The following is a 12,483-nucleotide window of genomic DNA, read 5'->3' on the forward strand; positions in this document are numbered from 1 at the left end:
CTCGTACCTTCTGCCGTTGTTATTGAGCTGCAGAAAACATAATAGGGGGAAACATTTTTGAACACTTACTGCTGCTGGCTGACTGAATGAATGAATGGATGGCTCAATGTGGTTTCTGGTGTAATGTTAAGTGGTGTGTATGTAAATGTCTAAATTTCACCCGCAAAGAAAGGTCCTGTTAAAGATTCAGCACTGGATTATTGTCCTTTCTCTGTATTGCAGAGAGATTTTAATGAATTTATGTCAGATTGGGATAGCACAGATAATTTCCCTTTTACCAGGTGTGTGGTCACTAACAGAACCTGCTAGTTATTAATTTTAGGAGTCCAAGGGAAACTGAACTGTATAATGGTGAATAAAGATAGATATGTAAGTGTATTCAGTATCTATATTCAGCCTCCTGGTGCCACAGTATTAGCAACCTGTTACGTAATCAAATCAAGCAGCTTTGTTATGATTACTCACACACACACACACACGTTTGTGCTCCTGTACTTGTGAGGACCCTTGCTGACATTGTGCATTCCATAACCCTGACCTCAACCATCACAACTATATGCTCATACTCTTAAGCCAGACCTTATTCTAACCCCAACCCCAACCCTAAAACTAAGTCTTAACCCTCAAAAAGATATGGGGACCAGACAAAATGTCCACCTTTTCCAAACCAAAAAAACTCACTCAAAGTGGTCCTCACAAGGATAGATGTGCAGCACAAGAGCACACAGCCACAACACTACAATGGTCAATTTGCCTCCTAAATCAGTATATTCTAGCAAGTATAGCTAATTGCAGAACATTACAAAACATTTAAAGTTAGTTTTACTGCTGAATTATTGTGTTATTTGTGCAAACTAATACTTCCATCAGATTAAGACAAAATGTGACATAGAAGTTATACAGTTTATTAACATGAAGTTTTGAAGGAGCTGATGCAGTTTACTTCCAGTCCTTTTTAAAAATGACAAAACCCAGATCACTGTCTGGTTCCCTTTGATGGTCCCCTTATTTATATAAGGAAGCAAATTCTTACATCACATGATCAGTATGCAGTTTATAATAGGCATTGGACAACATGAAAGCTTTAATGTCACGGTTATCGTGGCCAAAATAATTGTGATTCATGATATCATCACCATAATCATTAAAATATGCTTAAAACTCCTAAAATACCATAAAAACATACTTGATGACTTTATTTTACATATAGTTAATATTTATATTGTATCACAGATAGGGCGCATCTTTTTCTAGTGGACAACCTGAAAACAACTACTTGAAACTGCATCAGATGTTTCATTATGAAATATGCCAATGCTTGATTAAGAACCTTTGCGTTTTTTGAGGTTGGTGTGTATGCAGTAGGGTTGCAATGGTATGAGATTTTCACAGTACGATAGCCGCCTCAGAAACTATTGCGGTTTCAAGGTATCACGGTATTACAGAATTATTATCATCAGTCACAATGACCCTTGAAGGAATTACAACAAAGGGGTTATATTTGAAACTTGAAAACATTTTTAATGGAAGTATGTATGAAAAGTCTCCCTTTTGAAAATAACTATAATAAAGATGAGATTTTCTGTCCAGTTGCTTTCCCCCCCCCAGTATTGTAGACATGGAAATGTACACAGTATGATAACTGTCAATTTTAATATCACATTAAACCTTGAAACCAGTATACAGTTGCAACCCTTGTATGCAGCTCATTTTTGCAGAGTCTCTCAAAGTTGTTATATACACAATTATCCCAAAAATGATAAACCATCGTGATCAGTTTATGAGTGTTTTTGCAATTCACAATAAAATTGTATATTCTACTATCTCTGTGTATTAGGTTGAGTTCACATGGAATCAGGCAGTCGGTAAACAGCAAAGCGGATATTATTATTTAGAACAAGAACAGGACGGTGAAATTAGGTGAGGCTGACAGAAAATACTTCCATGGTAGCGCTCAATGGCATTGCCCTTCAAAGTTAGAAAATTTATAACTACCTAAATGTTATAACTATAACTTTTTGCCATCCTCTGCCATGGAATTTACAACTGGATGTTGCATAACTGCTTCACACAAGGTGGAAACTCAGCAATCCTGGCACTTACTGGATATTACCAGAAATATTACATAATATAATAAATATGAAATGTATGTATTTAATATGTGTTTTTCCATTTGTTGTAAAAAAAATACAGTATCACCATTGCAGCATATCGTCATGCATGTTTTGTGTTATTGACCTGCCATTCTATCGGATTGTTTGTTTTTCCCCCTGTCATTCAGAAGGTATTGTCTGTGTACCATGTGCCATCAGCCTGGTTCCTTGTGTATTGGTAGTACACATTTGAATTTACTAAGGACTTTGGAATGACTGTATGCTCAGACTTAGAACTGGATTTATGAATAACCGATGCAACCCAATCTAGGGCCTTTAATGGAGTTGAGCCTTCATAAATGTTAGAAGTTACACTTGTGCGTTTCCAGCTGTGATAAGTCAAGATGTCTGCTGTAAAATGTCCATTGACTATTGTTTGGCTGAGCAGTTTGTGCTTGTCAGTTGAATCTTAATTCAATTCAGGTAGAATAAGGGTACGTGGCCAATGTTGGAGGCGCAGCGAACTGTTTCCAAGCTTAGTCTTTGAAAAACTGATTTAACATCAATATCCATCATGTGACATGTGCATTAGAGATGAGCATTTTTTACCCATTAGCAGTCTGTTTGTTTGATCAGATGCCATTGTTTCATCTGTGTAAGCTTTAGCTCCAATGATACCCCATACACTGATGTTGTGTGGCTGTTTGCTGATGATAATAATCTTAGTGTACAGTTTTCTACAGGATGGACTTGCTTTCACTAAAGGGGTTGTTACTTTTTTTAGGCTCTCCATTCAAAGTGCAAATATTGTTACCACTTGTTGGAACAAGTCATGATGGTGTTGACTGTTTGCAACATGTTTGAATAGCTCTGAAAAGTATAGTTTGTATATCAACCATGTTGAAATTCTATTTGTGTTGCTCTCTAAATATTCAAATGAGAAGACAAGGGGAAGGAAAGCCAAGCCTGTGCGAAAGAATAGGCCAGTTTGTGAACCATTTCCTAATTGTTAATGAGGGGCTCCAGGGCAGCTTGCCAAGGCTGGAGGGCCAATGGCGAAAGCCTGTTTGAACAGCGAAGGGGGGGGGGGGGCAGGGAGGGAAAAGGGGCTAGCTGTGGGGACACTGTCACTGAGGGGACCCCTAAACCCCATCGGCCCCCTCCTACCTGGTCCACAAAGTGCTGGAGCAGGCAGCTGAGAGCGGCTGTCACTTCCACCCGAGACTTTAATGAGGGTTTAGCTGCTGCTTTGCGACTCTGATGAGCTTGTGTAGCTCTCTATCTGAGGAGCAAACCCTGGGTCAGCTGATTTGGAGAGTAAAGGGGGGGCACTGAGTTTTTAAAGATGTCCAACAACAACAATAACCAAGAGGAGAAAGAGGAAAAGGAAGATGACACAGAAGAGAAAGGAGAGGAGGTCATGGTGAAAATCCCACCACCTCCACCTCCTCCTGAGGTCAATGGGAAGGGTCCAGCTGAGGAGGGGAAGCCAGTGCCCAAACCTTTGCCCAATGGGCACCATTGTCAGCCTATGAACCGAAGTATTTTTCCTCTCTCCGCAGTCTCACCAGCAGCCGAGAGGATCCGCTTCATCCTCGGTGAGGAGGATGACGGCCCATCACCCCCCCAACTCTTCACTGAGTTGGATGAGCTGCTGTCGGTGGATGGACAGGAGATGGAGTGGAAGGAGACGGCCAGGTAAAGACCTCAATCTCAGACTTCCTCTCAAAGTTCCCGTGTGCATCTTTGATTTTACAGTAATAATGATGTTCTCCATTGCCTTTCACCTAATTATTCAAAATAAGTAACAAACCGAATTCTTGCTCTTGTAAAAATTATTTTCTTCAAATTCACCTCAAAAACTTTTACTTCAGTGCTTATAATAGTTTTTAATAGCCAGCCCAGAGCCAAATAACTGAACAAACATTTGTAAACTTTAGCTAGTTAGCCAGTCTAAAATCAGTTCTTCTAACATCAGGGAATTAGCTGTGTGCATTGAATTTGAAGCAGGGTCAAAAGCGAGCTCACAAGGTTTCACAGGTTTCTCCTGTGTGGCCCACTAGTGGGATGGGATGGGATGGGATGGGATAGAAATGGGCTGATTGTTTATATACATCATTAGTGTTGGATGAGTGAAGCTCTGCCAGGGGGAAACTGGATCCCTGGGCTGCTGTTTGAGGCTCCAAATGAGTTATCCTAACCTCTGACCAATTGTGCTGCAGATAGAAGTTACATTTTGGTTCACTGTTGGTTGAATAATTTGCAGAGGAACTCTTGAGAAGAACTCTGCTGTCAAAGTCTTTCAGTATAGTTAAAAAGTGCTTCTACTCACTCAAGAAAACTTTTTAAGGCCAAGTTTTGATATGTTTATCCAGCTTGTGTTGCAAACAGGGAATTGATACTAGATTGGTGAAGAATTAGCACAGATGACCCTTAACTGAGTCATTCTGTCAAAATTAAAGTGTGCAGGTATGAATGAACCTAAGTTCAACCTGGATTGGACAAAATAAGCATCATTAAAAATGCAAATGTAATGCAAGTTTATTGTGCCGTTTGAGACTGTGGTCTTGAGAATTATTGACTATGACAACCATCTGGAAAAAACTCATTATCAATAACTGACCAACTTTTATCTTTGCATTGTTTTTCAAGGTATGAGGGAGAATTGATTTTTATTCTCATAATATACATTATTCAGCATACAGGGAGAACAAAACTGTGTTTTAGTGTTACTATTTAAATATTAAGGAAAAAAAAAACATTTAAATAAAGGCATAAGACAAGACAGTTTCTCAACCAAATAGGGTATAAGTGATGGTGAAAACTGCAGCAGTTTTTCTGCAGCCAAGAGTTTCTCCTCAAGTACCACAATAAAATTAAACAAGTTAGAAATCAATACAAGAGGATCAGCAGGGTTAAAGAGGTTAAAAGAGGTCTACAGATCCAGAACCTTTAAAAACGAGTCTGCTACTTACTTAATGTGGATATATTGCTTACAAAGGTGAAATAAATCAATCCTGCATCTTTAATGTCAAACTTGTTATTCTGCAAATAGCTGCAGAGATTAAGACTCGGTCCAGTGTCTCACCAAGTGCACTCAGTGGACTCAAAATGAATAAAAGATCTCACAAGTGCTGGGTAGTACTGGCTGTCTGCCAAGTGCAATTTTGGCAGCCAAAAACTGGGCAAATAAAACCCTGGTATAGAAGCAACTTCTCAGTACCGGTTCAGTTTCTCATCTCCCTGACACTGAGGGAGGGGGAGGGGGATTGATTAAATAAATACATGAGGAAAACAGAAATTATAATACTGCTTCTGAATTAACCTTAACCATGAAGTCAAGCAAGAATTGAATTCCCTTTGAATGTATAAACATTTGACAATGTATCACGCCTGTTCTCAGTGATATGATTACCGTATTTTCCACATCTCTTTTCAACTGTCAGGTGCCACATACATATAATCCTTACCCACACAAGATCATTTTCAGATGCCCTCTGCTCTTTCTTTTCAATGGTTGCTATGCAGCTGCAAAACCTCAACTGTATGGACAAAGATGACATACATATGTGCATTGCTTACATGTTGTCATATTTAATTTGAAAGGTGGCGAGTTTCCAGGTAAATTGGCATCAACTCTTTTTAACCTGCTCGTGTATCACAACTCAATACACAAGACACAAGATGCTTTTTATGATTTAGAAATGACTTCAGTTTATTTTATTATTTATGTTTCTTTGATAAATAGAATTGCATGCTAAGTACTAACAAGATTATGGTATATAATATATTAATATTGTCAGCTAGTTCCCAGTTTAATCCAGTCTTTTCCCTCCCTTTTTCATGCCTCTAGGTGGATCAAGTTTGAGGAGAAGGTGGAGAAAGGAGGTGAACGCTGGAGTAAACCCCACGTGGCCACGTTGTCCTTACATAGCCTTTTTGAGCTGCGGACGTGCATAGAGAAAGGCACCATCATGCTGGACATGGAAGCTTCCACTCTACCTCAGGTTGTTGGTAAGTTGGCTGCAGGTCATTAGACAACTTAGATCTGCAACAAGATAAATTGCGTTACATTTGGCTGTAGAGTATTTGGATTAGCACGTGTGTTTTTGGAGGAAATGTAACGATGCCACCCAGGTTATGTTCATGTTTTGGTACATTGTAAGACGTGCTTTGTCATTGGTATACGCTGTAAAAGGTTATTCGTTTTTTGGGTGAAGCAAATGATTTTTATACTTTTTAGCTGCACTTCTATAAAGTTTGGAGACTTGAAAGAGACCACTTTAAAAACAAAAAACTCCAAACCCCCTGGATCCTACACTTCCCATAATGCACCTTGATAGAGAGCACTGTCATTAGACTTTCCCTGCTTCATTTGTCTTTCAAACTCTACGTCATCATTTTGTAACACAGGCTGTCTGTTATTAATTTGTCCTCTTTAAATGCAGACTGAGATTACTTAAGTTTTGTCAGACTTGGCAAAGTCTACCAGAGCCACAGAGGACATTTAAAACAGTTTACATAGACTGAGTATTACTTCCCATGACTACCAAATTAATTTTGACACGTTAAATCTGTGGAGTGTCCTTTTAACCATAACCAAGTGTTAAGTCAGGTAACCTTACCCAGACCTCAGCAGTACAGTACCTTAAGAAGTAATGTGTACGATTTAGGGGGATTTTGTTGCATCTAGCAGTGAGGATTACAGACTGCAGTCAGCTGAAACTTCTCCCAGTAAGAATTCCTTCACATTTCATGGTTCAAGAGGTTTTTACTGGGAGCTATATTATCTGCAGGGATTTCTTCTCCTCCTAAACAAACAGATCTGGTGATTTAAAACGGTTAAAACACTGAATGAAGCAGAAGAGGTTTTTACCAGGAGCCGAATTATCTGCAGAGGCCTCTTCCTCCCCAAAACAAATGAACCTGGTGATTTAAACCGGTAAAAAAAAATGTATAAAGTTGTTTCTTGGAAAAAAATAAACATTGTTTTTCCAATGTTGCTTGTTATGGAGGGCCTGCTAACAACAGTGGCCAACACAAAACACAAGTGGCCCTATCTAGAGTGAGTTTTCTGTGGTGGTTTGACCGTTCTGGGCTACTGTAGAAACATGGCAGTGCAATAAGGCAAACACTGTGGACAAAGACCTGCTTTCAATGTAGATATAAAAGGCTTATTCTAAGGTAATGAAAACACAACGATTCTTGTTTTCAGGTCATTATACACTAAAAAGAACATGATAGGTTATTATATTATATCCCATTTCTGCCAGTACACCCTCCTAAATCCTTCTGATGGACCTTTAACATGGTCATGATGTTTTCCCTTTCTCAACCAAGTGCCTAAACATAATCACATAAACAGCCTTAATAATGCATTACTTCCCAGGAGCAGAAATTATGTAAAACAATTAAACGCCATTGACAAATACATCAATTACAAGATACACTCAGGTAAACATTTTGTTGTTAGATTGTTAAAAAGAAACAGTCTGGTTGCCATTAGGTTCTCAGAAAGATTTAGTTTTAATGTCATAATCATGTAGTGTTCAATTAGTGTTTCAACTATACTGCATTTTCTACATGTTTTTAATGTGTATGCATTTATTTTACTGTTACAGTGACACTGATGAAGGTCAGCTGAGAACCCGTCTGCCAGTTTGATTTGATCTGCTTGATGATGTACAGTATATGCAGAGCTGCTCTGTAGTGTTGCGTGCAGGTTTATGGATTGTTGCACATCACACACAGGGGATCAGAGGTTTCCTTCCTTCCTCTTCTTTGCTTTAAGAGTAGCAAAAGTTCAGAGCCCCAAGTCAAGTCCAGCCTGCACTGTACTTTATGTTAGTACACAGAGGGACTCAAATAGTAGGTTGCAAATGGTCACACAAAAACGTCCTAATTTGAGGACCCCTTCGTTTTTGTCTGCGTGAGGGAGCAGGGGGAAGAGTTATCACTTGGAGTGATTAATGTGAAGTAATTGAGTGCGCTGTGTGGACTGTAGAAGCCGAGCGGAGCTGGGCCTCTTGCTTTGAGGCCAACAGACTTGACTGATGGACCATTAACAGCACTGCCCCTACACAAGAAGAGAAACTCCCCGAGGCTGCTATCTGTCAGCATTCAGGCTTCTGACCTTCTTTTTAAAAATAGGCAGGACCTTTTGATTGAGCTGTTTCATGATGCCATGAATAGACTTTCATACAGGAGCATTACAGTACAGTCTGGGTGGCACTAATTGAGCCCTTACAACTATGAAGAGACTTTATATAGTGACTCAGTTATTTGCTTTGAGTAATGTTGTTGCTAAATTAAGGCTGTTGGGTAAAATGTTGCATGAAGGGAAAAAATAGACCCAAAATGAAAACATAATTTAACGAATAGCAGAATTTAATTTTGGGCAACATGCATCTTTTTTTATGGTATCTGTTCATTTGTTTTTCGTATTGTTTAGTGTAGTCGGCCCTCTGAACTTCAGCTGTTTTTGTCTCAAATTTCTTGAATAATGGAGTTAAGTACTAAAAAATTATTTATAGCAATTCTGATAAATTCTTTATATGCTTATGTTACATGTAAAGTAAAAATACCGAGCATTCAATAATTACCACATGCTGACATCGAGGCTTTGCTGGCTTTCCTTTTCCAAATTAATGCCATTTTATATGAGTAAATAGGGGATTTTAACTGTTGGTCCAACAAAATAAGAAACCGTAAGACGTCTCTTTGGATTCAAGTTGTTTTTGGGTGTAACAGTGTAGTCGGTCCTTTCCTATATTCAGTGTGGTTAAACTCTCAAGTTGCCAAATTTTCTTCTCTCCAGAATAACACTGAAATCATCTTTCCTTCCCTCCCCCTCTTTCTCTGCATCTTCAGAGATGATCACTGACAACCAGATAGAGATCGGCCAGCTGAAACCAGAACTGAAGGACAAAGTGATGTACACGTTGCTACGGAAACATCGTCACCAGACCAAGAAGTCCAACCTGCGCTCTCTGGCTGACATTGGCAAGACGGTCTCCAGTGCAAGTAGGCTGTTTTCCAACCCGGAAAACGGTAATACTGATGCCAGTTTGGTGCAGTCTTCTTTTTTTTTTTAATGATGTTAAAAAAACAAAACAAAAAAAAACACAACATCAGCTATTTTACTTTATAATAGATTTAGCGGCACATTCCTGCAATACAGGGTTAATATAGATTTTTTTTAATCACTTAAATTTAGGACCTGAGGTGTGTAGTGACAGTAGTGAGGAGTGTGTGATAAAGGACACACTGCTGCCCTCCTCTGCATGAACCCACTAATGTGGCACTTGAGAGTCCTAAATAAGTACCAGCTCTCCTCAGTAGATGCTGGAAAACTTTTATTTATTGAAGACATCATCAGAAATTTTGGGCCTTATGCTATATTTTGAAATATTAACATCTGTGCTACTATGGTAATATTAGTTGCTCACTAAACCTGTCATTGAATTAATGAAACTAAAGTTTGTAGATGTCTTTTGCTAATTCATCACAAACATTTTGTGATGTCACTCTAACAGCACTTTTAAAGTACTCACTGTCGAATCCTGTACTAACTGCATTCATAGATGCATTAGACTTAATTGATCTGCCGCTGTAAGAACAAGTAGAGCTAATATCAAATTAACTTTAGCTGTAAATTTTGACACTGTAGAATAAAGTTTATTGCATTAATTTATGACACTAGGTGAGAAAAGTCCAAGGCTGTGGCAGATCATAAAACTGACCAGTAATTGATAGGATATGACAAATAGAGATGACATTTAAAGCAGTCAGAATCTCTGAAGTAGCTGATACATGTTCATTTGATTCTCACTTCATTAACTTTTAATTTTGTTGACATTTTTGAGAACTCATTTTATTTACAGCAGTATGTAACCCTTCTTTTCCTCACACAGGGCGGGCTGTCACTTTGCTTCACTGAAAGTTATCCAAGACAAACTATCACAAAGACAAACTGAGTTCGAATTCATGCAAAAAGTACACAAATAAGTGATAAAACAATTAAAAAGGCTTAACTGACTGTATGAAATGGAATTATTATCTATCTGCTGTATTATGCATGTAAGGCTCACTGAAATTCATTCTGTTGCAAAATCCTTTGTTAATGAAATTGAGCAACTAATGAATATTTTCCTCTGACAGCAGCACAGAACTGGAAGTAAAAACCTTGTTAAACTTTTTTAAACAGCAGCAAATAGAATATTGAATTGAGCCATATTCACACGACACTAGTTTTACCTGGGGACTTCCAGTAATTTGTAATAATTGTGGCGGTCCTCTGGGATCGCAGGGGCCGTGTCCTCCAAAATGTTTTCTCTTTTAACTCTTGGCAATGGGAGCACCGCGTATTTATGCTACGCTACAAACGCCAGCAGCGCGATGTCGCACTGAGCGTCTATTCTGTGCTGAGCACTGCACATTTGCCATTTTTTGCTGAGTGCTGAGAGTTGAAAATGATTCAACCTTGGGTACACACTGCGCTTATTTTTTACTCAGACATCTGATTGCTTCCTTGTGCTGACATTTTTATTCCATGGATATTCTGTATCACACCAACCAGATGCAACCATAGCATCACAGATGGAAAAACGCTGCACCTCCAAGGTGCTCCCAGTTTTCCTAAGGAGCGCCTGGCATTGTCAGCTAGTGTAAGACGTTTTGGTGGACACCTGTGCAATGCAAATCTGCCATGTCCGTTATCTGTCAAGTAGAAACCCTATTGCGCATTCCCTTCCACATTTTGCCAAACACATCGTGGTGTTAGTTGTAGTCCCGTGTAAATCAGAAAATCAGCATCTCTGTGATTTGGGGTAGTATTTGAGTTTTTTGTTTTTCTCCCTGCCTCATTCCCAATTGAGACTTAGGGGGGGGCTGTGTTGGCAAATATAAATGAAAGTTTCGACAGCATTTTGGGTTCAGGAGGCTTCTCTTGCTACACAGCGTGGAGACCAGTTTGCAGAAAAAGCAAGCTCAAATCCATTAAAACAGGAAAAATGTTGAAAGATGGTGAGATGAATGAAGTAAAAATGTGTGGCTGAACTGGTTCTTTTTGTTTAACCCACATTTTATATAATGTTATCGCTGTACATCTCTGCTAATGGTGCTGTGCAGTGTTTCTCTGTTGTGTCGAGTGGCGTTACGTATCTGGGGGATAATGTCAGTACATGTGAGTAAAATGCTGACTTTGCTTTCCTGTATGAATGCACCACACTACTCTCAAATGTGGGTGGGGGTATTTCTAAATCTTATGACGTTCCTGGGAAAGCTAGTCCCGTGTGAGTAGGGCTTTAGTCTCTAAAGAATCGAAATTTAAAGCAAAGTGACAGCCCTGAAACACACTGATGTCTAACTGATGTTAACAACACGTGTATGAGTGCTCTCTCTTACATTGAGTAACTAGATGTTTCACTGTGTTGACAATGTAATTAATCTGTTACCAGACATGGGTCTTTGGAAAGTGAAGTTATTTATTACCTGATTTATGAAACCGGTTTATGACTCTATCAAAAAAAAAGAAGCTCTCTCTCTTCATGATCGACTTTGTGTTCAAATGGAAACTCATAACATAAAAGGCAGAGCCTCTAATCAACATCACAGTTCTAAGATAGAGAGCTTTACTGATAATCATTAATTGATAACAACTTCACAAGGATAAAGTACATTCTTGTCAAAACAAACAACATCCTTATTAAAATTCATTTTGAGTCCTGCCAAAGTATTCCTGTCCAATGACCCATGGTCTCCTGAGTTAATAATGCCACTCCTCTTACCTTACTCCTCTGCACAGCTTGTAAAAATACAGATAAAAATGACATACCTTTTAACCACTTGATTGTGTTCTCCTAACAAATCTCATGCTTTGACTCAATGGGCTTGTCTATCATCTCTTTTTCCTCCTTTTCTGCTTCTCTGGATTTGGTTTGATAACCTGCTGCTGCTACTAAAAGCTCGTAGTCCTCTTGAGACCTCTATGACTTGCCTGTCGACTCGCGTGTCAATGGAGGACTTGCAGACCCAAAGGAGTACCAGCATGGACTGGCTTAGTAAGTTAACTGGACCCAGTCTACGTTCACACTGCAGACCACCTATCACTTTCGAATCACGGCTCGTATTTGTAGGCACAGAAACATTAACCAAAGAGTTTATATTTGAACACTATTTACACTAAACTGAGGCATCTTTAAAAAAACAAACATGTAAATTTTACAACTGGCCACTGTCAGAACAACATCTGCTGGTTTCCAATATATTCGCCCTTAACTTTAGTCCTCAGCTGGGAGATGTGTTCAAGTGCCAAGTTAGCTATATTCCACAAGCTCTTTTAGCTTTTTAAATCAAGAATAAAGAAAATAAACTCACAAAATGTCAAGAA

At 38.9% G+C, this 12,483-nt stretch overlaps 1 protein-coding gene across 5 annotated transcripts in view; it reads left to right on the forward strand.

Moving 5' to 3' along the window:
* slc4a4a (solute carrier family 4 member 4a) overlaps nt 1-12,483 on the forward strand; it is a 78,492-nt gene that overhangs the window by 27,255 nt on the left and 38,754 nt on the right. For 3 of the 5 annotated variants that reach the window (XM_033619483.2, XM_078170506.1, XM_078170504.1), the window contains exons 5-7: nt 3,656-3,791; nt 5,947-6,107; nt 8,964-9,143. In XM_033619483.2, coding sequence (XP_033475374.1) covers nt 3,656-3,791; nt 5,947-6,107; nt 8,964-9,143 — 477 coding nt within the window. The remainder of the gene's footprint in view (nt 1-3,655; nt 3,792-5,946; nt 6,108-8,963; nt 9,144-12,483) is intronic. The other 2 variants (XM_033619484.2, XM_078170505.1) reach the window with 1 other exon arrangement.

The sequence above is a fragment of the Epinephelus lanceolatus genome, chromosome 9, assembly GCF_041903045.1.
Source record: "Epinephelus lanceolatus isolate andai-2023 chromosome 9, ASM4190304v1, whole genome shotgun sequence".
Classification (NCBI taxonomy): Eukaryota; Metazoa; Chordata; class Actinopteri; order Perciformes; family Serranidae; genus Epinephelus; species Epinephelus lanceolatus.